Source organism: Ochlerotatus camptorhynchus, unplaced genomic scaffold (genome assembly GCF_037179485.1).
Source record: "Ochlerotatus camptorhynchus isolate MF236.1 unplaced genomic scaffold, CSIRO-AGI_Acam_v1.1 ptg000305l, whole genome shotgun sequence".
NCBI classification, from domain to species: Eukaryota; Metazoa; Arthropoda; class Insecta; order Diptera; family Culicidae; genus Ochlerotatus; species Ochlerotatus camptorhynchus.
Window position 1 is genome coordinate 1308052 of NW_027040793.1, and position 26917 is coordinate 1334968.

The 26917-nt window shown below is 37.5% G+C and overlaps 1 protein-coding gene across 5 annotated transcripts in view; it reads left to right on the forward strand.

The window, feature by feature from the left end:
* Plc21C (Phospholipase C at 21C) overlaps positions 1 to 26917 on the forward strand; it is a 363494-nt gene that overhangs the window by 187164 nt on the left and 149413 nt on the right. For all 5 annotated transcript variants that reach the window (XM_065228987.1, XM_065228988.1, XM_065228986.1 and 2 more), the window contains one exon: positions 11757 to 11903. In XM_065228987.1, coding sequence (XP_065085059.1) covers positions 11757 to 11903 — 147 coding nt within the window. The remainder of the gene's footprint in view (positions 1 to 11756; positions 11904 to 26917) is intronic.

Below are 26917 nucleotides of genomic sequence, written 5' to 3' on the forward strand. Positions count from 1 at the left end.
AAAAATCCGTTCCCGAAAACGGGAACGGACCGTGAACTAAAAATCACGGCCAGCTATTCAGAACAAAATTTTCTCAAATATACACCGTGAACTATGGTTCACGGCTGTGGTTCACGAATATGGGAACTCTTTTTTTCCCGTGCACGAAATGCATTAGAATGCACACTCACGGCACTAGAGGTTTTGGCCACGCTACCAGGATCGTTGCCCACTGTGCGCTGGAGGAAGGGAGGGGAACTATAACTTCTCAAAAAATTTCAACTTAGTTTACGGAAAGTTCCAAACTTTTTTATATTGTTGGATGAATTATCGACCACTTGTCCTTTGACCTTTTGTCTTTCAACCTTTTATGACAAAAGATTCATTGCCAAGCGGCAGGTGGCAGAATCGATTCGCGGATCGGTCTTGATCGGCCTGCACCATTATTAAGCAATAATAACAGAAGCTAGGGAAACTCGAGTATATATTTATTGTGCTATAAGGGGTGCGTTGGCCTACTGTGTTACCTGACTTATAACGAATATACGTTGTATACGAGTACCCCGAATACAACATATGACTCGTCTAATTTTGCATAGCATTTGCAATGTAAAATTAGACGAACTATACGTTGTATTCGGGGTACTCGTATACAACGTATATTCGTTATATGTCAGGTACACAGTAGTGGTGATGTTTTTACCGAATTTTTATACTGTTACTTGAAAAATATAAAGTAACTCTAAAACATTACTGCAGTTTTGGAAAGTGTGATAACATTTCTATAAGAATTGATCAAGGGATTTGAGTAGCACAGAATGATTTGGTGAGCAACTATGTTGCATAACATTACAAAGTTTTGCACTTCTCAACTAAACTACTAAGCAACTATTTTTTTTTCTCAGATATATGTAGTATAAAATCTGTCGAAAGACAGACACAAACCGTTGTAACGTCTTGTATAATGTGTCGGAAGCAGCGAATCCAAACACATGAAGCAACAAACGATAAAGACATACCGCTTGCTAGTACTACCACAGTAAACTCTCTCTCTGTAGTATAGGTTGACAGGAGTTATAGAAGGACAATGCTCGATGAACATTTCAAATGGTCCTATCTGCATTGATCGATTCTCTTCATCGACTTTCTCGTTTCATAACCACTGCTATGCAAACATATTTCGCGCTAATTCTACACCGTTTGAAAAATTCATGTAAATTTCTGCAAGATATAGCGCACATAAAATTAACGCTAGATTTGGCGTAAATTTACACGATATTTCGTGTAAATTTAAGCGCAATATCGCTTAAATTAGCAATATTGTATGCAAGCTTGTAAACGATTTCGTTGTTTATGCCAACTGTAGCTCAAAATTAAACGAAGGGAGATTTTACGTGATACTTAAAATTCAGAATTTTGTTCTGTGTACAACATAGTTTGATGAAGGAGGTTCTTATCTAGTGTCCAAAGCGTCAAACACTACAGGGAAAGGTTTTGCAGTTGAGTTATTAACGAAAAAGAAAATCGATGAAGATAATCGATCAATGCAGATAGGAGCTTTTGAAATTTTTATCTAGAATGATATATTTCTTGCCTATAGTTTGGTGCAATATACTGGGTTAAGGATATAGCTTGATCGGAATCGAGAAAAGACATGACAAAAAATTCCCATTAACACGTGTAACATCTTTGACGTTACTTCTTGAAGCAGCTTGCCAACAATTTGGTCGTTTTCTTTTACCGGCCCGAGCGAACTATAATGCAAAGGCATAACAAAAAGAGAAGAAGATTATATCATTATTGCTTTCCTTTTCTAACATAACGTTATCGTTCGGCTGGGTTGATCGCTTGTCATTTTGTCAATTTGACATCAAGGTCAGAAGATCACAAGTTCAATTTCAGGCTCTTTCATGTTATAGAGTTGGTAGTGTCGCTACTATATCACTACCATGATGAATCTTGATACGCCACCCTTTTATTCCTACACAGATAAAAATTCTGAATTTTAACTATCGCGTAAAATCTCCCTTCGTTTAATTTTGAGCTATACTTGGCATAAACAGTGAAATCGTTTACAAGCTTGCATACAATATTGCTAATTTATGCGATATTGCGCTTAAATTTACACGAAATATCGCGTAAATTTATGCCAAATCTAACGTTAATTTTATGTGCGCTATATCTCGCAGAACTTTACATGAATTTTTCGAACGGTTCATGGCAGATGTGTTCTCTAGTTGTAACGTCTGTCATACTAACAATCCATTTCTTCTCCGATTACCGTTAGGGCGTGGCTGGCACTTCTGTTAATCTTGATAAATAGTTTCGGTGCAATTTTGGTGTTCCATTCTTGAAATATTCTCTTGCTATTAATTTGAGCTGTTCAGTTTATGTCATCTATGGCCCTTATTACGGGTGTCACTTCACGGTGAAAACGAAGTAAAGTGAGCAGTTGTCACTCACGGTGAAGTGATTGCCGTGTAAACCAAATGGGAATCACTTCACCGTGAGTGATAAGTTGTTACTTCACCGTGAAGTGACATCGGTAATAAGAGCCTATGTATTTTAAATTTGTTTGGAAATGCTGGTTCAATCCCAAATTCATCATACTTAAAGTGCAATATTTAAAAATGGGAATCTCCAAATGGACAAAAAAAAACGGCATTTGAGGTGTCATAGAAAAGTTTACCTAAAATATATATTATATGTACTCGATTTATGAGATTGACTGATAAAATATTCCTTTCACTCAAGCCTAACTTTACAATAAAACAATGAATTTGACCGAAAGCCATTAACCGTAATAAAGCCTCAAAGTATATAAAATACTTCAAAACCCCACCACGGATTAGGTGTCGTTTTCCCATTATCTCACCTACCATTCCGGAATGTCTACCGGTCATCAACATTAAAGTAACCCAACCCACTTCTATCGATCTGAAAGTCGAGAAAAAATATCTACACATACACCGACATCCTGCCTCTCCCGCCATCGTTGTTGTAGGTAAATCGTCCTCGACCTGCCGGTGTTCCTGATACCGATCCTACCTTTTGTATTTGTAAAGTTAAGGGACACGTAAAAAAACAATTTCGATTGGGGCGGCGTGATTTCATCCGTTTGCTTTGCTTTCTAACCAGCCTTTTGAAGCTTACCAGATGAAAACGACACGGAAATGAAAAAGCGATCATCGTCGGAATGAAGAGTAAATTTCCTCCGGCACCTTCAACGCCATCCCAGCAGTGGTGGTGTGGGAACATTTTCGTCATCATTTCTCTTGACCTATGTGTGTCCCTCGTGGGATTGAGGAATATTTTAGAACGACCCGGAGTGGACGAATGGATTTACATTTTCGTTAGATGCGGGCTGTTGTGAATAATTCAAAGCCATTACGTTTGGAGATTGGAAAGCTGAAATGTTGCAACTGCTGTCCAAACACGGCTACCTACTAAAATGTGCATACATGGTCGCAGTGGCACAGATTGAACACTGACAATCTTCAATCTACTTTTGAGCAATCGAAACCTGCTATGCAATCTATGAACTTTAACCGCCTTGAACCTTTAATCGACTAAAATTGTTCGTTTGCTACACCGCATGTCGGAAAGCGATCTGCGCCACAGCTTGACCTCATTTTCCAATTGTTCTCCGAAGCTCCGAAGGTTTAATTGCGTTCCTGAAAAAATGATAAATGAGAAAATTATTTCCGGCATTACGCCGCTACCCTTGTTCGCCTCCCATTCGACATTTTATGAGCGTAGAAAAAGCGTTGTTTATAAGAATTGGAGACATGAAAACTCAAAAGCATGAGGTATACATATTGAGGTTTTCTTTGCAGACCTCCGTCATCCATTCATTCGTCGGATCGGAAATAGTTGAGAATGAAAGGGAAGAGTGCGTGTCGACGACCACCTCGATCCCCTCGATTCGATGCGGTATGATTTCGCTTGGGAGCCTCATGATGGATCTTTTACTTTGTTTTTCGGTTTCTCGCACATTTGGTTCATGGATATTTTTTTTATCGTTCGCACAGGTTTATTTTGATAGCTATCGTCGGTGGTTGTTCGTCGGTCGCTTGGGTGAACTCCGAGATTTGTGTGTGCAGGCGGTGCTTGCCGGATTATGTGAGTTCTACTTTTTCTAACAAGTGATTGTTTGTGAAAAACCGAATGAGATTAGTGAGAGATAAACAACATATTTAAGTGACTTTGATTGATTTGAATTGAATGATGGTGTTTATGGAAACGGAACTGAAGCAATCAACTGAACATGTATTGGATCTATGATAAAAGATAAACGAATAAAATGGTCGCAGTTCAAAATGTTTACAGGGATTTTCGAATAAACCTGCTCTTCACTATGAATGTTCCACATGTTTTAAGAGAGAAAGAGAGAGAGAGAGAGAAAGCCAAAAAAATGATATGTACTCAAAATTAAGTGAACGTGACTTAATTTCCGTAATTTTTAAGCTACATCAAGTCATCAAATGCACTAAAAAACACAACACTCACTGTGAACCATTTTCAAGATATCTTCAATTAAGGGTATTGTCCGGAACTCTGGAATTGATATTTAAAGATCCTGGATCCTGTCAAATCTAATCCAGAATCAGTTCCAAGTCTTTTTATACTTGATTAAACATCTTGCTTAAATATTTCAGGATCCTGAAAATTTGGAGACACCAGCTGTGTTGAATAAGAACAAAACAGATGCAAGTCAGTGATGTCGGTCTGATTGAATTTTGCAGAAATACGGAGATAGGGACTTGTTTTGTTTGTTTAGTGCGATTTTTATTTTGCTGGAAACAAGTTTTCAAACGTGATAGTGTATCACTAATGAGTGCCATTTCTACCACCGCTCATCACTTTAAGGTGTAAATAGCAAACAAATATCTTCTTTTTCATATTTTCTTTATTCAACGTCGGTCTCTGTTCCGAAATCTAGTACCAATCACCGACGAACATCGATTGCCGTCCATTGACGGCAATCGAATGTGCAGGAAGGCAGCTTCCACACCTGCGTAGGATATCGCACCCATTCAACACACATGGGCCGGGACCAACGGCTTTACTTCCCTTCCGAAGGAAGACGTGACCAGAGATTTTTATGCCTCAGAAAAATCCCACCGAGCTCGGCTGGGATTGAATCCATACCCATTGGGGTGAGATAGCAGTCACGCTTCCCACTACAACACCGGCGCCGGTAGCAAACAAATATAAATATAAATGATATTCATGGTGATGTATTGAACATCAATAACTGGTAAACATTGATAGAATATTACTGCTATCAAAACGATTTGTTCTCAAATTATGTGTACATCGTACAGCGTAACATAACACAAGTGAAATGACCAATGCGCAGAACTTTTTATGTAATACCTTTTCAACAACTTTTTTTTTGTATTCGACAGATGTGGTATGTGGTATGCCTTAGCTACTTATCATTTCAAGAGCTGGCATCTACTAAATTGACCTAAAAAAAACTGGCATCACTGTTAAGTTCGAAATGTGGTGGCTTGCTTAACGCTTCAGTGGCGCCATCATCACAAATGCGAGCACATTTCCAACTAAAACCTTATTTGTGATTGTGAGTATTATGTCTGTTTGTTTGTGATTTTATTAAGATCAAGAACATTTAAAATATAACTATAAGATCATAGCAAATAAAAAAAATCCTATCACTCCAAACCATATGAAAGGGTCAAACATTGAAAAATTAAACGTATTCATGTTTTTTTATTAAAAGTTTTCGAATGATACACTTCAATTAATAGAATTTAACTTAAGTTTTTCTTTGCTCGGTATTTTGGGTGCTTTTCCTTAGATGTTGTAGGTGACTACCCAAGCAACACAGAAAACATCGTCAATTTTTTACTTTTTTTATTTAAGTTACCCAGAAATCCCTTAAATGGTACATGAAATACATCTTGACACAAAAGTGTTTCAAATTTGTTGCTTGTTAAACTTTAGGTCTCAATAATGAAACATAACAGTTTCAATGTACTACTTGGATGACCTCTCAAAGCATGCATAAAATGGGAGGAGCAAGCATGTTGCTATCAAATTGGTATGAAGTCATATGCTACGTGGTATTGTGTGAAACACTTGAGCAACAAATCTAACACATTTCAAAGATTCAGAAGCACTTGTCGCAAGGATTTTAGCTTAAATCAAAATAAAAAAAAAAAACCTAGTTTAATTCACGTAGTGATAATCTTATTGCACTTACTTACTGGTTCGTAGTGTTCGTAGTGAATTTCTCAAGCATGAGCAATAAAATACTGTTAAAAATGAACTTCTTAATTCTAAAAAAAATGCCGTGGGAATGTGAAACATAAAAATTATCCCATATTTTACAGATCATGCATATTACTGAGCTTCCAGCAAAAATGTTTAGATTGCTGGTTGGTCAGTAAAAACTACTTTTGCTGGAAGCAGATCAGCAATCCATTTTACTGGAACTCGATTAAGATTTTTGGTGTGTACGTTTTATAGGATTTTCCAATAGCGCAGTTTTATATGAAAATCAGTGTTTTTTTTTGTTCCGTGTAGTCCCTAATAAACAAATTCCATAAACGAACTGTATCCTGGATGGGTAAACTATTCCGCAAATGGTTTGTGGCTTACACGTCCATTTTTGTTCAATATTGTCAAAAAACACAAGTTAATTCCCAACATTTGTGTTTTTCGGAACATATTTTGGTTATATCTCCGGAGTTAGTTGACTGATTCCAAAATAGCTGTTTTATGGATGGAATTTTATTCCAAAACTATTCGATACCATTTTATGAGACCATGTATTCTTGTCTGTGTCTTATGATAATGCTAAATAAACTGCTCAGCAGGCAACATTGGTGTTTTGGGCTCGTGAAATAGAACAAAAATCATTGCTACTATGTCACGCTGCACAATACAAAACAGCCACTTGATCATGTCATAAGATTAAAAGATTACCAAAAATTTCCTACAATAATTGATATCAAAGTTTCTCTCAGAGTCCCCCTCCCACTTACACACATGCACACATACACACACACGCACAGATAAATTTTAAAACATTAATAAATTACTGCCATACATGCATGTACTGAAAATTCTGACCCGCTATGTACACAGTTGGTGAGACTGGCAGCCATATGTTATCCACCAAAAATAAAATATAATGAATTTTTTATTCAATTTATCCATGTTTCACACCATATTCACATATAACATGAATCAATTATTGCAGTTATAATGTTTTCCATTAGTTTGGAGTTATTTTCTTTTTGCGGTGAGCAATATTTTATTTCGATACATTTTTGAGCTGCAAATTTGTGGCATCAATTTGTAAATTTTCAGAAGGCGCTTTTATTTAATTGGAGTAACATGTTACATTTCAACATAAAACTTGATGTGTTTGAAAATACGGACTAGATAGAAGTTTTTTAAAGTCAATTATTGTATATGGTTATTCAAAAGACTTTTGCTATGATTGACAACTCCGTGGACGATTTTTCAGTCCAGATAAAAACACTAGTGTTTCTTTTCCGTATTTCCACTCAAAAATATTTCAATGCATTTATTTGGTAAACAGGAATATCAATCATAAGTATTAGAAAACATCACTGTACTGTTTTAAACACTTCAGTAGAACATTTCAGTTAAGTCAGTCTAAACCTCATTTGCAACTTTTGTAATCAAAATATCATGTTACTTGCAACTGAATTGCAACATCTTTTGCAACAATCATAAGTTGCAAAGAGACTGCACCTTCTGCGCTTTTTAAGGTACAATGAAGTTTTATATGCGATGCGTTGTCCATAATTTGGACCTTCATTAAGTCACACTAAGGTTGTTGTTACTCGCTGAGCAACAAATGGTGTTGCTTGGGTAAGGAATATTGTTGGTTTTAGCGCGGAAATTTTTGCTGAACATCAGTTTTCGCTAGAAAGTCTAAAATCAATACATATTTGGTGTGCCACTTGATATTACCGGTTCGAAGGAATTTTTTTTAAATATATGTTGGGGCCTAACTTAGAGTTTTATTTGATATCCTGAAGGTAACAAGATTCGAATATTTTGTAAAATAATCGAGAAATCGTTCTTGAAGCAAATTTCAGATTTGGCCCACAAAAAAAGGGGCGATCCATTTATTATGTCAAGCTAAAGTAAGGAAAAATTAACCCCCCTTCCCCCTTTCGTGACGTTTTTCCGATACCTTATGCATTGCTTGTCACAACATCATAAACCTCCTCCCTCCCCTTAGATCGCGACATAATATGTGCATCACAGAATTTTCACAAATATACCATGAAATCAACAGATTAGAGCTATACTACCCATAATCGCATATCAGTCCCATATTTGCTTGATTTCCTATCCATATGGGACTGATATGCGATTATGGGCAGTATACATAATTTAAGAATCTGAGATGTGTTAAATAAGATTCAATATTCGTAGAAATTCGAAAATTTCAAACTCATCAGAATTAAAACATGGAAAAAATTCGAGATCTCGAATCTCAATTAATCTTAAGTCAATTACAAAATTCCCCGTTTTTTCTCGAATTCCATCCTCTTAAACCCTGCACGGCGAATGAAAACGACCCAAACTGGAGTTTAGTTCATTCCTTATCACCAAAAATGCAGGAATTCATCGATGATTAAATTTGCCTCATGTTTTCCTATGGAAAACCTCAAAAATCTACAGGAAAATGAGGAAAATTGACGAGAATTTTACTCAGTTTAGGAGTAGTACCAAATGACTGAGTGAATCCAATCTTTACTTTTCTCATATACGGGATTTTTCCCGGACAAACCTAGAAAAACATTAGATAAATTTACTCATCGCTGAGTTCCTGCACTTTGAGTGATTTATGAGTTAGCTAAACTGAGTTTGCTTTGAGAATCGTTCGAGAACGGTAGTGTTTTTGCTCCGCTTCGGGCTTTTATTTTGTTTTATTTATTTTTTGGGTTCGGGCTGTCTTTGTGCTGGTGTGGAGTATTTCGGAGCTCAAATTTGATAAGCAATATTTGATGATTTGGAAAGGTTTGTGCTGATGTTTTCCTCCCTGCTGTTAAGGTGCTTGGTGTGCTCTCGCTTCCCTTTGTTGCCGGTGTGACTCGACCGCGCTGATCTATTGATAGGTTTTTGCGATATGCATTGCTTTTTTCACAGAGTGATTTGAAAAAGATAAGTGATATTTAGTTATTGTGTGGTTGACTAGAGAAAAATATACGTGAAAACATCGGAAATGCGCACCCGGAAACATTGATTTGGTGAGTACGTTCCAGTTGAAGTTTTTTCTTATACATTTCTCGATTGCATTTTGTGGTCAGTGCGTTTGATGGTCGGTTTGGTTTGGCTGGTGGTTTGACCGCGCGTGCTGGTGCCACTATCAGGCAGCGGTGCGTCCCTTCGAGGGAGTAATCGAGATTTATTTTAATCGTTTCTCATTTGCCAGAGAGATGGCCTCGATCGCGTGAGGCATGCCGGTTTTTACTACTACTAATAATGCGTTATGATTTTTTTGATCGAATATGCAAGCTTGTCACTTGACCGATTAGTTTTTGATGTGTTGTTAGGTGCGTCCTTAGCACGATCATGAGGACCGTGGTTGAAGACTGACGGTAGTCACGGTGGGTCGTGTTTGATTGTGTGGTTTGGTGGATTCGGTAGTTTGACGCATAATCGGGGCGGTTCGGTGAAATATGAAGGAGAAAACAGTCGTTTTAAAAAGCAATAGAGTTTGGTCGAGATAGCTTAAAAGATGTGCAATATTTGTACGCTGGTAAAATCGTCGGGTCAGTTGCACTTTACTTTGTGAATTAAGATTTAAAAGATCATCGGCCATAGAGGCTTATTATTGTGTAAAGGGCACCGCCGTCGAATTTGAGTTTGAATAAATCCCAGGTCCTATCATATTAAGGAGACTTATAGTAGCATCGCTTGATTATCGTGTGTTTTGTGCAACTTAACATCGTCATAAACGTCAGCTTTGAGGCCGGCTTTGAATGCTTGCAATAGCAACGCGATCCTTAGCTTGTATTATGTGATATGAGGGGCTTGGTGGCCTTAGAGTGACCATTTTTGCTTACTGAGTAGTACATCAAGAGATTAATATCAAGCCTTTCCACATTCAAGATTTATGAACCGCTATTTGTTAATGTGAATACATTGAAATAACAACAAATCGATCATTGGTGTGTTGTAATAAAAGGAGCTAGTTGCAACCATTTTTGCTTACTGAGCAGAAGACAATCCCAAGAGTTCAATCCCAAGCTCCTTCGTGTTAAATGATCATTAGGATATCTATTCAGCTTATCGTTAGCCAAAACGAACCCTGCTGCAAATCCAACCATCTTACCCAATACCCCAGTGATTCCTCGTGGAAGTGCAGAGGTGTTCTCGGCTTCCATTAAAACGAGTGTCCCGTCAACAAATTCCTACCCATTCCTTTCTTGACCTGTGTTCGGGCACGACCGGCGCTGGTATTGCCTAGTTTGAGATCACCAGTTTTTACACATTGCTAGTGCTAGTCCCAAGCATCGTCTATTGGTTCTCTGTGTAGTTACAGCTGATCTGGCAATAACAGAGAAGCAATCATGGGCGGTCAATCATGCTAATGCATGCTTATGCTCTTTATTAGTTAACTAAACTCAAATTTGAGTTGTTTTCATTCGCCGTATGGATGATGGCGGTATGGTTTCTTTTCAATGATAGCAGTGCTATTCTTCGCCATCGGCTGGGAATAAGCGGTGTCAAACAGTATTATGTATAAAGTTTAATCGTGACTTTCCAATTTCTTGTTTACGTTCATAAATTCGATGATGATTAGAGAAAAGCCAAATGAACCAATTTTTAATGAAAAAAAAAGTTTTAAAGTAATATAATGTAATGAAAAACGTGGCTTACATTATCGCTACATCCCACTTTTAATAAAAATGATTTGAGATAGGCTTTAACATTTTAAATATTGATGAACTGTAATACTCATATTTGTTTCGAAACACCAGGAGAGTAGAAAATTTGTTTCTGTTCGATAGCTTGAAATTGGTTCGATTATGTGGTATGTCTTTTCATCACCCAGCTTAGATCGTTTGATGCTCTTGGTCGTACCTAACTAAATTAACGTTTCAATTAATTTGACATAGATGTACGAATCTATTTGATAATCGCATATTTTCATTAACTTTTTCTTTCTGATTCTTGCTTTCAATTTGTCATGGTGAGGGTTTTCTACGTTCTTGGCAAACCATGAAGATGGCGACCCTTTCCCACTTTATTAAATTATGCGCTTTCCAAATGGAGGATTTTTTAAATTAAGGTTTCTGTATTTAGTTCATCTGTATGTGATTGTAATTTAGAACTAAGCCTGGGAAATATTTATTTTTCTAATTTTGATTTTTTGAAAATATCTCAATATTCCAAAGTGCAAAATGTTCATGACCATAAAAATGGTTACATTTTAGGTAGTTTATAGCATGAAAATCATTTAAATTTCAAATTCTAAAGCAATTGTTTGTCAAGAACTGTTTTGTATGTATAGAAACATACAGACTTGTTATGTCCCAGGATTGCAAATATTTCTCCTCATCATTGTCTCTCATTGAATTGAATTTCCATGTATGATGTATCGAAAACATTTCCAAGTTTCAAATCTCACACAAGCAGGGATGGATCGCTCTTTGGAACATCGTTTATTACTTTTCGATATAGAATACTAACGTTAAGTAACATTTTCACCTTCAAATCGCTTTTCAAAACTAATTCCCTTATTTTTTTCATTTCAGGAAACGTTCACCGGAATGCCAGTGACAGTTCGTGTCGACGCCAAAGGTTTCTACCTGTACTGGGTGGATCAGAATCACGAAATGTACTTCCTCGACATAGCCACCATCCGCGATGTACGCACGGGACCGTACGCCAAAAAGCCACGGGTAAGTTTTTATTTGATTTCATAAACCGACAGTTGTTACAAATTGAGATGGTCTGCACTTAAGCAGTTCCAGGCCAAACAGCAAAAAAAAAAAATTGCCTCGATCTTCTCCGCAATCATTTACATGTTCTAAAATTTTGCCATTTTGGATCTTGTATTTTTTTTCAAAATGAAGTTTTGACATTTTTAAAATATTGTAGTACGAAAACGTTACTTTTGATCGAAATTTCTGAGATAAAGTTGTAGGGCCAAATGACTTTTCAAATGTACGGTTCATATATTTTCTAGAAAGACTTTATTGTTCTCTTCTGCTTTTTTTCAGACGTCATTTCGATCAGAGACGTTTTGGTGCAATAATTAATTAATTAATGCCAAAGACTTTATTTTGAAAACAACATTCAAGATACAAAATGGCAGAATTTCAGCAACAAATATGAATGATTGTCCATAACAAACAATTATGCAAACTTTCATGCCAATCGAAGAAGAGTTGAGTCTGATCGATTCGTCATTTGGTGTGGAAATACTAACTTGATAAATATGACTGTTCTGTTGGGTATTCGTACCACTCGATTTAACACGATCTTCATATTTTTATTCTACCTTGATTTCCATGCATGTTTTGACAACCAGAATTTCCGAACGTTGAAATCCAGTTTGTCGTTTCGCTTTCAAATTGAATGAATCCATTCAAAGCATTTGTGTTTTATTTTGAATTAAGCTTATTGCTTTGATCGCAACATTCGTACCGCCATCTGACTGTGCTGATTGACTATGGTATTGATGGTTTATCGTGTTCGTTTCAGACGAAAAAAAACTCAACGCACTCATGTCCCTGCGAAATAAAATTAAATAAATTTTTCACGCAAATTGAATTGGAAACATCGATATGGCTTTCTGGTTGACAGAGAGGTATTGTCGATTCGTCTCTCCGGAGACTCTGGGTACACGTCGCAATATTCCAGACAATAGGGGAAAAGGTGGTAAAAAATCTTCTTCGATTCGTTTACCAGCACGTTTCCGGCGGGATGACGGCCCGATACCTTGATGGAGTTCTATTTTTGCGAGTGTATACGAAATTGAATTATTTCCACGGTTTGTGCAAAATGTTTCAATTTATTGGTCTTCACCAAGCGGAATAATCACCGATAATTTTCACCCACTTTCACGAGTTGCTTTGTTCTATGTGGGCGGAAGTTGCTCCGTCGATTGAAAGCACCTCCTGATAGGCCTCCTTCGAAAGCGGCTGACGGTTCGGAAATTGCTTTCTGTCTCTTTCATTTCCCTTCGTTGCGGTTGAAATGGCATACTGTGCAGAATATCTGTTCAATGCCATTATCGATTGCGCTTTATGCAAATTAGCTTCATCAGTGAAAAGTGAACGGTGTAATATGTAGTTAGCAAGTTTAGATAGTTAATCGAATAACTTGCAAAAGAAAAATCCTAAAATTCCGTTCAAACTTCTTACAAACTCAGCGAACATTCAAACCGAATCGCTACGGCGCGTTCTGAGGTGGAAATAATCGATTGGCTTTCCACTTGAGGTTCTAACGATCCTTCATTGTATCCTCTTCTCAAGGGGGACCTCCTCCATTGGCCACGTCGTTAAATTTAATAGGCCATAGCTGCTTATTAGGAAGAATAGGTCGTGAATGGAGTTGAATCCTAATCGTTTCGATTGCTATGACAGGGAAAAAATCGATCGTTTCTGCCATTACCGTTTCGCATCAGCTCCACTGCACAGTTCAACGCACAATTCCAGTAATTGTTATTTTTCTTTTCGCCCAGCAGAAAATCGTGCAAATGCTGGGACTGGGCTCTCTGCGTTAATCCTCTGGCCCATATTGCCATCCGGTTTGACCTTGGTAGCAGATAATTAATTTCGTCTTGTTTGGCATTGTTTTTGGGGTGGAATGGCGCTTCCGTTGACTGCGTTTATTCCTATCCACGAAGGGGACCGACGGACGAAGGATTAGACAGCTAAGCCGATATGTTTTTCTATCGTTACTCGTTCAAGATACTTGATTGGTTCTGCTGGAGATGGGCAGCTGATGTGGAGTGGAAGTGCTAGGGATTCACGTAGTTCAATTAAATTATAATTAACTTTGGTGTAAGAGGCTCTTCTCAAGTGCCGGAAGTATTTGCCTTATAAGGTTTTGTGGCGACATTGAATGGTGTCGATGATTGTGAGTGGAGAAAGGCGTTTATGTATAATTAAGTGGATTGTTGCGAATACTTGATGATGATGGTTTCTGATGAAACGAAAATAATCCAAACTAGAGAGAGGGTCTAGTATAAGAGGGGAGTGGACTGGCTGGTTTTGAGACAAACGAACTGTCAAAGCTAGCGGCGCCGGTGGTGTAGTGGTAAGCGTGATAACCTCTCACCCCAGTAGGCCTGGGTTCAATCCCAGTCGGCGCCTCCGGGATGTTCTGAGGCATAACATCTCTGATCACGCCTTCCTTCAGATGGGAAGTAAAGCCGTTGGTCCCCGATTTATGAGTTGATGAGTCGATAGGTAGGGTCCAGGTGTGGGAGCTGCCTCTCTGACGTCGGTAGCATTGGTGCTCAGAACGGAAAACAAGATCGAAAGAAAAAAAATCAAGGAAAAAAAACTGTCAAAGCCACAGTCAATCGAGCAGTACGTATCTTGATTGTACTGACAGTGTTGCTAGAAATCACCTAAGCATAGGTTGCCAAGGCAGTGTGTTCTGAATCCACTCCTCTCTTATGCTAGACACTCTATAATGCTGGACCTAATGAGAAAGTGTTTTTAGTATTTACTCAATTGGACGTAGGACAGGACCCGACAGCTGCTTGTGAAAAATAAGACCATTTTCCTGTCAGAAAATGTCACTTTTGATTGGGCGAATTGACGCCTGCTTTCACACCATTAGGGTAGATTACGAGGGGCACTTTGTTGTTGGCTTGCCCGTGTTTTTCACTATTTGTTGTTGCCAAAGTGGCAGCTTACCGTATTTTTTTTTGCTTTGTTTTGCAGTGTTTTTTTTACGAAATGCAGTGCATAGTTATTAATTGTGGTATAAACGTGGCTTTACGTGGGTATAAAAGACCTATTATTTAGATTGAAGAGAGTAGCTTATACTATGTTTAAAACCTTATCGTATAAGATTTCACAAAATGCCTCATTGTAGACAAATTTAAAGGATGAGTTTTCAAAAGGACGTATCTGATTTTGTAAAGAAATATGCAATCGTCAATTTTTGGAAATTCTTAGCTTGCCCACACAATCTAACATACGTCTTTTTGAAAATTCATCTTTTATTTAGTCTTCGATAAAGATACTGGGAAGAAACAAGTGCATGTTTAAGTCTGTTATTTTACTTTTATTATTATTTCCGTCAAAAAGTTAGATACAATTTTAGCCGTTGTTAGGTTCATCATGTTACTTACCTATTCGTTCAGCTTGATGAGATCGGAAAATGTCAGTGTGTATGATGAATTCAACAACATCTTCCTCGGTGGTCATACCGAGTGCCTAGAACCACATTGGACACATTCAGCCATGTTACGATTACCTCTGGGGAAGTGGTCAGTTCCTCACTTCACAAAACCTCATTATGAGATACATAGAGTATTAAAAAAAGACCCTGCTCGAAATGGGAGACTACTCTGGTTACCTCCGAATCCACCCCCGGGGGAGTGGCCAGTTTCAAACGAGAGCTAACAGAAATCATGCGACGCATATAATTTGATGAAAACTCTAAAACAAGGTAATTGATGGTCATATTGGCCAACTCCCAGTCAACATTGGCCAACTCCCAGACATATTCCGGATACCACCTAGGAAGTGACTCAAAATTTAATTTAGTAAAAAGGGTCAGATATCACCATTAGGGCGGGTCATTTCAATATGGGGGGTCACTACCGCGGCTCCCCCAGCTCTTTTGGTTCGTATTGGAGTCCTCAGCGGGAGAGATTTAAAGTTCGTATGGGAAAATGTATGGGAAACGGAACAAAGCTATTAATTTGTTTGTCAAAATTTCAAAAATCGCTAAATTTTTACCAAATCTGGGAATTATATTACATATTTCATACTTCGTAGAAGATCGCAAATCGATTCGACTTTTATCATGTTTTTACTGTTGGCCTAGTGTTTCGCCTATACCTACAAGCTTATATGCATGCCAGTAGGTATTGTAGGAGCACATGTCCATAAATAAATAATAATAACTTTTTGGACAGAAGTTGAATCGATTTTCGGTATTCGAAGAAGTTGTTCTGTATAGTTTTCTCAAGCTTTGGTAAAAGTTGAGGGATTGTTTAATGTTTGACAAGTAATTGAACAGGGTTGGGACAAGTTTTTGGGATTCTTGACCTCCTCCCCCTGCGTAGACAATTGTACATACAAAAAATTTAAAATTTGTATTGGCCGTGTATAATTGCCACCCCCCCCCCCCTAAACTGTCTACGTAGTTGAACAACCCCTAACCAAATTCGTTCAAATTTGGCACAGTTGTTGGGGACCTCAATACGAAATATATTAATAATAATAATAACCACAGATGGATAAATTCAGGCTTTTATGTGATAAATCAATTTAATCATGAGAATATCGAGCACAAAGCGATGGAAATGCATTTGAAGCTCATGCCGTTGACGATATTACTTCATCGTTTGTAAACAATGGCTTGAAATTCACTTGTATCGAGAATCAAAATAAATTAACACAATCTAGTACCAGCATCTGATAGAGGAAACTTTCTTTATTGAATGGTATTGCTAGTTGTCGTTGGTGTGTTTTGATTCTCGCAAAATTTCCGTTTAAAGCCATTGTTTGGAAATGGTTGATCCACTCTTTTTAATTGTTGATATCGATCAGACACATTTTTATTCGGTGTTCCTCTAATTGGCACTATCTTAAAATTATCTTAAATTTCAATATTTTACATTCTTTCCCAAATTTTATTTCGATGCATGTTTGGAATATTGGCGCTAAGCCGAAAAGCTGGAGCAGTAATGGCACGCTCACCCTATCAGATTATTCAGTCCATTTTAAGTTTAGCATTTTTTAAATCTTTTACAGCGCGACCATTGATAGAGATTATATCTACCACGTTAAACCGTTTTTCCATATATGGGCAGTTACTAGCAGAAGATCATGGTTTCAATGCTCAATTCAATCGTCAATCAGTTTGAACGCGTTTTTACATCGATCCTAGCCACATGCGTCAAATTGCTTGCAAATGCTAAGTTCGTGCCAGCATTTATTTCATAATAAGTTGAAGTTTGTTTCGTCCATTGATTATATTGGCGGACCTTACCAATAAAGAAGTACAAACATTCTTAAAACCCACATTTCGTTGAATTTCTTTAAAGCAAACATAAATATGAAAATTATGAGATCATTATACATTAACTACATTGAACTAATTTTGGCTGTAATTACACATAGAACCAACAAATGATGCTTCGGCCTAGCAATCATCTTAAATGTGTAAAAACTGGTGATCTAACATTAGGCATTAGGTCAAGAAAGGATTGGACAGGAATGTATTGACGTTATACTCGCTTTGCTGCAAGCCGTGGAGTCCTCTGCACTTCCACGAGAAATCACTGGGATGTTGGATAAAACGGTTGTGTACCCGAGCAAAGTCCAGCATCAAAATGACAGCAAATTGAAATCGAGTTTTGATATCAACATCAAATTGAAATCATAATTTTATTTCACTCCATGCAATTAACATATTTAATACCAAATTTTGTTTTCATTTTGCTGTACATTTGCTCTTCAAAAATATGTTGTTGCGAGTTTGTTTTCATTGCCTTAGCATAACATCAAATTGAAAACTTGTTTTGTTATCAACAGGAAAAAATTGATATCAAATCTAGTTTTCAGTTTGCTCTCACTGGTAGCAGAAATAGTTTTCAATGTGATGTTACAGAAAGATTTTTTTGCTCTCAATTTTGATATTTTAATCGCTAAAACGACCAAAACGACAGCAACCTGAGTAATCATTATTAGCGAAATCACAACATCTAATTTATCAAATCAATTTGATCTCAGACTTTGCTCGGGTATGCAGCAAAGTTCGTATTGGCAAATGTTACGCTGAACTACAGTGATGGGTTCAAGTGAAAAAGGTGGCTAACGATTCTTGAAGGTAGAGTGGCATGAGATTATTCTCATGATGTTCTGCTCAGTAAGCAAAAACGGTCGCTCTAAGGCCACTGAGCGCCTTATATCACATCACACCACTTATGATCGAGTTTCCGAGCAAAGTCTGAGATCAAATTGAAATCTTAATTTGATGTTGTGATTTCGCTGATAATGATTACACAGGTTGCTGTCGTTTTGGTCGTTTTAACGGTTAAAATATCAAAATTGACAGCATAAAAATATTCCTGTGACATCACATTGAAAACTATTTCTGCTATCAGTGAGAGCAAACTGAAAACTCAATTTGTCAATTGCGTAAACTGAGATCAAATTATGATTTCAGTTTAATGTTGATATCAAAACTTGATTTCAATTTGCTGTAAGATGGGAACATAATCATCTACTTTCGTATTTTTTGATGATTATTGATAATTAATTTAAATAACTTTCAATTACGTATTATAAGCCTAGTGGTGCAAACTCGCTGCTTCGTTCACTGCTAAAACATTTGTCAACAAACATCCACCCAAACACTCACTCACTATCCTTTCACTTTCCCAGGGTGGTCACCGGAGAAGGTCGATTTAAAAATTCAATTTGATTTAGCAATTTTGCCTGGACCTGCCTCCTCCTGAAGTTTCTTGAAACTATCTTCAAACTAGCATGAAATTCTGAAGATTAAAAAAAATATTTTCAGAATTAAGTTTAGAATTAAGTCAGAATTGAGTAGATTGATTGATTATCTTTCAAGAGATTTTCAGCAGTGAGTGATCATTGAGGGTAGTGTCAGAATTGTATCCACTTCATCATTAAGTTTGTCGAAATTCCTTCAGAGTAGCAGGGTTGTTAATCACACTGAATTTTGATCACCGAAGTCGTTAAAATTTAAAATTACCGTTTCATGTGGGAAATCTATAAAATTTACAAGTTTTTGATTATCATTAAATGGAGGTTACTGAACAAAGTCATAATTCAGAATAAATTTCCTGATTTTTGATTTTTTCAACTTTTAGCGAACAATTTCGTTGTTCAAAAATTACTAAACACCGGACGCCTGGATTAGTGCTTAGTATCTTCAGTCTGTCTTACTACTTCTTCGCATTTAAAGCGTACTGCTTAAGGTATATGCACTTCCACAGCTATTAATTGAGAGCTTTTGATGCCTCTAACATTTTTGCATTCATACAATTGTGTGGCGAGTACAATCATACTCTATGCCCAAGGAAGTCGAGAAATTTTGCAACCCGGGAATCGAATCCAGCCAACTCCAGGATGGTCTTGCTTTCCCTAGTAGAACGCTTGTCACAATTCAATTGTAGAAACTTACATACGACTTATTTCAGTCATAAACAAGTTGCTGTAACTTATTGTGACGAAAGTGTGCTTCTCGGGTTGTAGCTGTGCCTCTACTAAGCTAAGGGAGGCACCAGTATCTTCAGAACTACGTTGGAATTCACCTTTAGTTCTTTTGACAGTTTTGAAGAAATACTTCTCAAAATTACCTGGAACTTCTAGTAAAATTTCTTAAGAATTATTCTAAGAATTCCAAAAGAGAGTAAATCTTAGAAGTTTACAATTATCCTAAAAACTGATTTGACAATCTCAGCAAAATACTCCAGACAATTCTTCAAAGTGTCAGAACCCTTAAATTTTATCTTTTTCAAGATTTACATTTTTTGTTTAACCTGAAATCTTAAAAATATTGCCATATTTTTTTAATAAGTCTGCAATCTTAAAAAGTTTACAATAATGTTAAAACTGACATAGCCTCACATTTCCTTATGCAATCTTCAACAATTTCCTTCTATCAATATATCACTTAATAACATATGATCCATATCTGAAGGTTACGTTCTTTCAAAAAATTTGCATGTAAGTGAGCCTTTTCAAAATATTTCAAATCTTGAACTTCAAAAAATTATATATGTATGTATGTATGTAAGGTAGCCACCATCCCTTCAAAGATCTTGTCTTGTATGCAGCTCCACTTAATAGCAAGATCAATCTGAGCTACCGATCTGAATTCACAATATCGCTGTATGAAGGGCCAAAAACGGAGGTGCGGACCCGTAAGCAGACACACTTACACGAAATCCACGGGAATTTAAGAATCTCCTTCCAACGATACGATCCAACAAATCGAATAACACAATTCGCAATACTTATTAAGCTTCCTACAGGATGGTTTGTAAAGAAGGGCGCGTCAATCTCACTGAAACTGTTGAAGTAGAATTCACACCACCACAATCGAATCGGTAGGATAAAGAAAATGATAGTGCTTATTCCCTCCTAGACTCCGGTTGTCATACCACTCCATCGTCCAGTCCCAGGTCAAATGATACCCTGATGCTCCCTCCCAACCCAGTATTTATTTATATAATGAAAATATATGTAGTGGAGAAATGAAATATATCAAAACATTAAATATGAAATAGTGAATATAAATTTATATAGATAAAATAGTTGATATTCTGATAAGATGCAGCTCTATGTTTCCTCAGCTCACAATATCAAGTGGATGTAACACTGAAATTTCAAGGTTATATTAAGCAAATATATATTTTTATCTCTAATTACTAATAATGTAAGGATGTAAATGTAAAGTGTAAAGTGTGATGTATAATTAACATGACTAACAATAAAATGGGATTACTAGAAAAATAAAGGAAAGATCTCACCCGATATGTTGCAAAGGAATCCATGACATCACGGTGATTTCGAAGAGCTCCAATAAATATGCTGCTGCTACTTCTTCAAGCGGTGTTAAAAACAACACTCTCGCCTTTCGGTTCTCACACAGCAGAGCAAACCCCATCAACCACGAAATACACTCTAGAGGGATCTCAGCAGAGGAAAAAAGGACTGCATCCACTTTCCATCACCAATCACTCGCGACGCCAGGTCCGATCACTTTTGTAAGCCGTAAACTACTGATTCACGGTAACGTCGACCACCGAATCACCACCAAAACTCACGACGGACACATTATCTGCACTTTGCCTGGCTAATTTGCCAACTGGACCGTGTTCAAACTCGCACCCGGTGACGGCAAAAAAAAGGAATCGATGGGCAATTTTGTGACACGGAATTTCCACAATAAACCGGGAATGCACGAATTTTACCACATCCAACTGCGAAACACGTTTAGGAGCACTTTTGGTACACTTTCGATCGAACACACTAATTTTTTTTTTTTCAAAAATAGTTGCGAGTGAATCAACATCATCACCGCGTAAATAAACTAAAATTAAAATTATCACTCACGATGGCACAAGTTTCTGGTCCGGGAGAAAAAATCAAACAACGCAGATAGCGTCAAATCTTCTGTTGCCTGCAAACATGATGAATCATGTTTTCTTTTTCGATTCTAAAACTTCTCGGAAAGCGAGAAAACCAATCACACACGTATAACCGTCCGGGAGGCAGAGTGCCAGCGCTAATCCGGCAAATGCAACCGAAAACTATGAATGCGAACGCACGCACAAAACAGAGAACAAACTTAAAACACAACCGTATCCAAAGGCATTCGAAACTGAACTGTGTTATGAGAAACGAATATTTCAATATTACAAAATACAAATATGGAAATGGCTCTAATGTTGGCCTATGGATCCAAGATTGGGCCCATAGTCAAAAATCTGCTATTTATCCATTTTATCTACATGAACGCGTCATTGGGACGGTCCCAATGGATATTCCTGGTCGCTATAGAAAACTAAGTCGATTGCTGAATTTATGTATGGGCCCAAATTAGGGGCATTTAGGCCGACATTACATCCATTAACCTTACATTCCTGACATAATAATGTATGTATGAGGTAAGCTTAAAATAGAAAATCATAATGGTAAACGTCCATTGATGTTGCATAAACAAAAACCTGAAAATAAACTATAATGATATAAATCGATGGGTTCCACATTGTTTTTGTAATACTGGTATCCAATAGATTCTGCTGTTCTTCTGAACTCTATATGTCTACAAAATTTTATTGTGGTTTATTAACAATTAGAATAAATAGAAATAGATGGCGACATGCTGGATTAATATTCACTAAAGAAGTATTATCGGATAATTTTGTAATTAAGACGGATAATACTACAGCTTTTTTTTTTAATAATTTGGGTATCATGTAACAACGCATGCTTGGCTTATAATTAGATTGATGATCACAAACGAGTTAGTTCAACTAAGTTTACTTGAAAATGCAATCCTATCATCGTCAGGAAATAACTGAAGTACCAAATAAAGCAGCGTTCAACCCAGCTCTCAAGGGCTTTCTTTGTTCACATATTGATTTGCCTTCGAAAATTACTAAGAAATTTTGGGATTAATTCAGATCTTAATTTGATAACGCAATTGAAAGCTTTAATCACTTGACTAAGATCTAACCAATTCGTTTTACAGCAAGCATTTAAGGATTGTTTTTTCCACCCATGATCCATTTGTTTGTATTATTTACAGAAAATGAAATACCTGTAACAATGAAAATTATGGGAAAATATACATGCAGCCTGGTTGAAAACCTAAATGAAAAAGTGGATTTAATAAATGTATCATCATTTGCACCACTTGTTTTTTTTTTAATTCAGTACATAAAATAATAAGATTTCATGACTCAGACCTGTTTATAGAACAGCAGAATACATTTGATGACGAATTCCTGCTACTTGCTGTCCTCTCGCGTAGCTGTGCACCACCAATATAATGTCGACTTTCCTGAACGGTTCAAAATAGACCTATGGTTTTGAGTGCTAACACAGTTGTGCGCTGAACCGGGTCTAGGTTTCAAAATATTATTTAATAGAAGCATGAATAAGGAACAAAAGGAACAGTAATTATAAAACCAATCAACAATTAATTTAAATGATCATGAAATTAGAAGTAGGTAACAGAAATGAGAATAAAAGTTTGAAAAATGATGGTTTACAAAATCACGACAGCACTGTGCAACTGAGACCCTAACGCACCAACACCAACATAGTTCTTCAAACCTAAAACACTTCTCTGAACGAGTGAACGCTCAAACGTCAGCGTACAAAGTAAGCAACTCCAAGTACATACCATCGTATCTACACTCTAACCAAGAGCTCCAACCAACACTTGGAGAGTCGAGAGTCCAATCCTCGCACTCCATTCTATACTGTTCTATGTGAATCCAGCTCTAACCGCCGTGCCACGTACTCTGTCACTGTATGCTAAGGCCATCCATAAATGACGTAGCATATTATTGACGAATTTTAAACCCCCCGTCCCACCTCGTAGCGTATTTAACATAGCCGATCACAACAACTAATAGCGGCTCTCCCTCCTCAAATGCTAAATCATTTATGGATGATCCCTAAAAAGAAAGGGAAGGTCACATCGCTTTCTTTTTATTCCTCTTGTAATATCTACTCTCTCTGTTTTCGCTTTCAGCAAATAAACACGGCTCGAGCCTCACACTCTCGAGTCCTCAGAATGATTCGGTCTAAACGCGCACCTACACAAACAACCAACCCATACACTTTCACGCAAATTCTTACATACACTTGACGGTGTTGCGGAAGTCAATGGTCAATGGTGGTTTGAGATAAATATACAAAATCTGGTCTTGCAATAGACGAAACACTAGGGCACTTCGTATGAAGCACAACCTTTAAAATATAATAATAATCAATAACTTATCTGTGTTGATGTCATTCGGCTTGTTAGCCACGTCACTCCGCAACACCCTCATAACAACCCGTTCAAGAATACACATCCTTGGGCTTTGCCAAAGAAAGTGAAACAGCAAATACCACTTAAGGGAATGCTTTTTAACACTAACACGACGTCTCTGCCGCAACCGTGTTTTTTTTCTTCGGAAGCAACGCACTCACACCAACATTCCAAAAATCATGTTTAGCCCTGTTTTACCATATGCACTTCTTGATTTTCTTCTTCTTTAGTTCCGTTGGCTCAAGATTAGCTGTAATCAAACATCTATTCTTTCCAATGCTAACATGATCAATTATCTTCTGAAACACAATATCGAATCCTAAAACCACAAACCAAACCAATGTTTCGCATTTCAGCATCAATCAGATTCTAAACCTCTCAGTCCGTTTTTTTTTTCACACACACAAACTAGAACAAAATGCGCTTTGCTACGCGCATGCATAGAATGCTGAATACTATTTAATTTAACTTGAATAGGCATGTAGGTATAAATTTATTGATTGAAAAAAGCACTCCAATACAAATCACACTGCAGGACACCAGCTAAACTGCGACGAACCTCGACAAAACAACGCATCAAATCAGGAGCAAGACCGACGCACACCCTCTTTCCTCAAAATCTGAAAGCTAACTGTTGAACTTCAAAAAATTATATACATAATAAAACATAATTTGACAATCTGTTTCTAAGACTTGAAAGTTTTCAAAATTTTGATACATGTATGTGTTTCAATTGAATTGATTTTCGGACGTTCTGACATAATAATAGAATCACGTAACGGTTTTCTTTTCAGTGACACCTTTTGCTGAAATAAGTCATGTCGGAATATTTCTGTTACCATATTTTACTGTTTGTATGAAACCGAGAAAAACATTTTAGGCACCTAGGAAAGCCCGGGAAATTCCGAGAATTCAATTTCTTTAACCCAGTGGCCTGCGTGCTTTTATTTTTTCATTCCATTTTCGTTTGATCCAAAATAAGCGTTAGAAGTTTAACGTTTCAGACAAACTTCCGTGATTATATATTAGATATTTTTGAATAGTTTCTTTTTCGACTGTTTTTAACCCTTTGTCTGTATCTGTAACGTGGTTACAGATTTCCGATATTACCCTAAAAATATCTAATTGGAAAAGAACCTTCACTTGCATGCAACAGTCCGCATTCTTAGTCTCTAATCCACCCAAGCTGCGAAACGCCAAAGGGGTTCTGTCAGCGATTTTCGATTTTCGATAAAAGGATGATTCATAGATGACTCTTCTCGCAATTTAAAACACGAAAACTACCGAATGAGTGGTCGTCGGGTTCGTTCTTGGGGTTAAAGCATACCCTCATCTGTATGAGCCGTTCTTTATTAGTTTGATCAGCAAACAGGTCGTACGTTATTTTAAAGTGAGGAATAAATAGTCAGCAGTTAAAGTTAGTGGTAAAAAAAAGTACTAGTAGGTGGTGTAGGTCAGTGGTGTAGACAGAAGGTGAGACCTTTGAAAAGTAAGCGCCATTGTGAAGTTGTGCGAACAATTACCCAACCAACTATTGTTTCCTCGACTAGACAGAATTACGCCAAGACTGAGTGTCGGTTGGCATTGTGAAGAACAATTTTAATTGTAAAGCTACACAGTTGTAAGCAGAGGTAATTATAACTGGTCTGCGACAACATATATATATATATATAGCAGAACCTAATTTTGTTTGAAATTCGTTCGAAGAGCTCCTTCGAACGAAGGTGCCACCCCTAGGTTAAACCTTCCACGGGACACGTCGAAGTGACACTCACGGCGACAGCAGGATACATTCCTGAAACATACCGTTTTGGCCGTGTGCAACATCCGACGAAACGGGGCGACACGTGTGCGACGTCTGCATGAGTTGTGTGACACGTGTGCGCCAACTGATGGAAAGATCAATTCCGGTAGCCAAGTGACGAACCACCCAGCGGACTAGCTGACTGTTCGCTTTATCCATAGTAGGACCCTCGCTCGGCTCTAGAGGGCCACCACTGGCGAAGCAAACACGTGTTAGGTGCATCACCGCGCATGCCACCCCCACAAGCAAGTGCACTTGCGTCGACGCATCGTTGGACTACGTGGGATTACGAGGGACGCCTCCACCGACGAGAAAAAACAATTGAAAAAACGATCGAACCATGTGTACAAAACTAACCCTAATGTTAAGCACAAAACATGTAAGAAAATGCATTAATTGCCCGTATATACTGTTCTGACTTTCCGTAAATGCCGTCCATGGGCAGAATAAACCAAATAGCGCTATGAAGTAGAAAATCAGATTATGATAGTTTTTCTTGATAGCAACGCAACTCCCTAGCTTAAATGTGTGAGATACGGTTTTTGTTTCGTTATTTTAGTATAGGCTCTAGACTTGGAAAACCTTCGAAGGAAACCGGGTCTACCCTTAAGTTGTTGTAAGTTCCGCTTTGTTTCGGTAACTCCTTCCGTGAGTTTGGTGTGGAAAGTTTCGGTCGTGGGTCGACGGTTGAGGATTTGGACTCGCCTTGAGGTCTCCCAGCTGGGCACGGGATTCAAAGAGAGATTCTATACACGCTCCTTCACGGCAAGGAAAAGACACTTGCCTGGCGCTTAAGTGAAGGTTGTATTCGGCACCTACCCTTTCCTTCTCCTACTCCCGTTACATATCTTAGGGTCAATATGACCCCAGGCTAGTTTTGAAATCGTGATTATTCATCAAAACGATTTTTTCGCTGACATTTTTGCATGCTTAAGTCTTCTTGATATGTCTGCCTCTTAGTTGAGACATATTTCTAATTTTATTTAAACCCGTTTTGAAGGATTTTTGCAACTTAGCTTTATTTTTGTGGTACAGACAAAGGGCTAATGAACTTTTTTCAGTGCATTAGCGTGGCTGTAGAAAGACAAAACAACTATAAGCTGCAAGAAAGCAAACAGTAACTGTAGTCTACAGATTTTTCGCAAGGTGCGGTGGCCAAGTATCCAAATGGAGTATTCTGTTTAAAACGCCTTTAAACTAATTTTTTTTCACTGACTGTATTTCCTGTGTCAGGCCTACTGGTATCGTATAACAAAGATTTAACTTTATTGCATCCTTTTATCAATTCGGTAGGAATGGGAAATTATCTCAGTAGCAACTTTGCCGCAAAACTAGTTGCTCTGATGGAATGTCCATTCTCATACACAGCTTTCACAATGCACATCCTAGTCA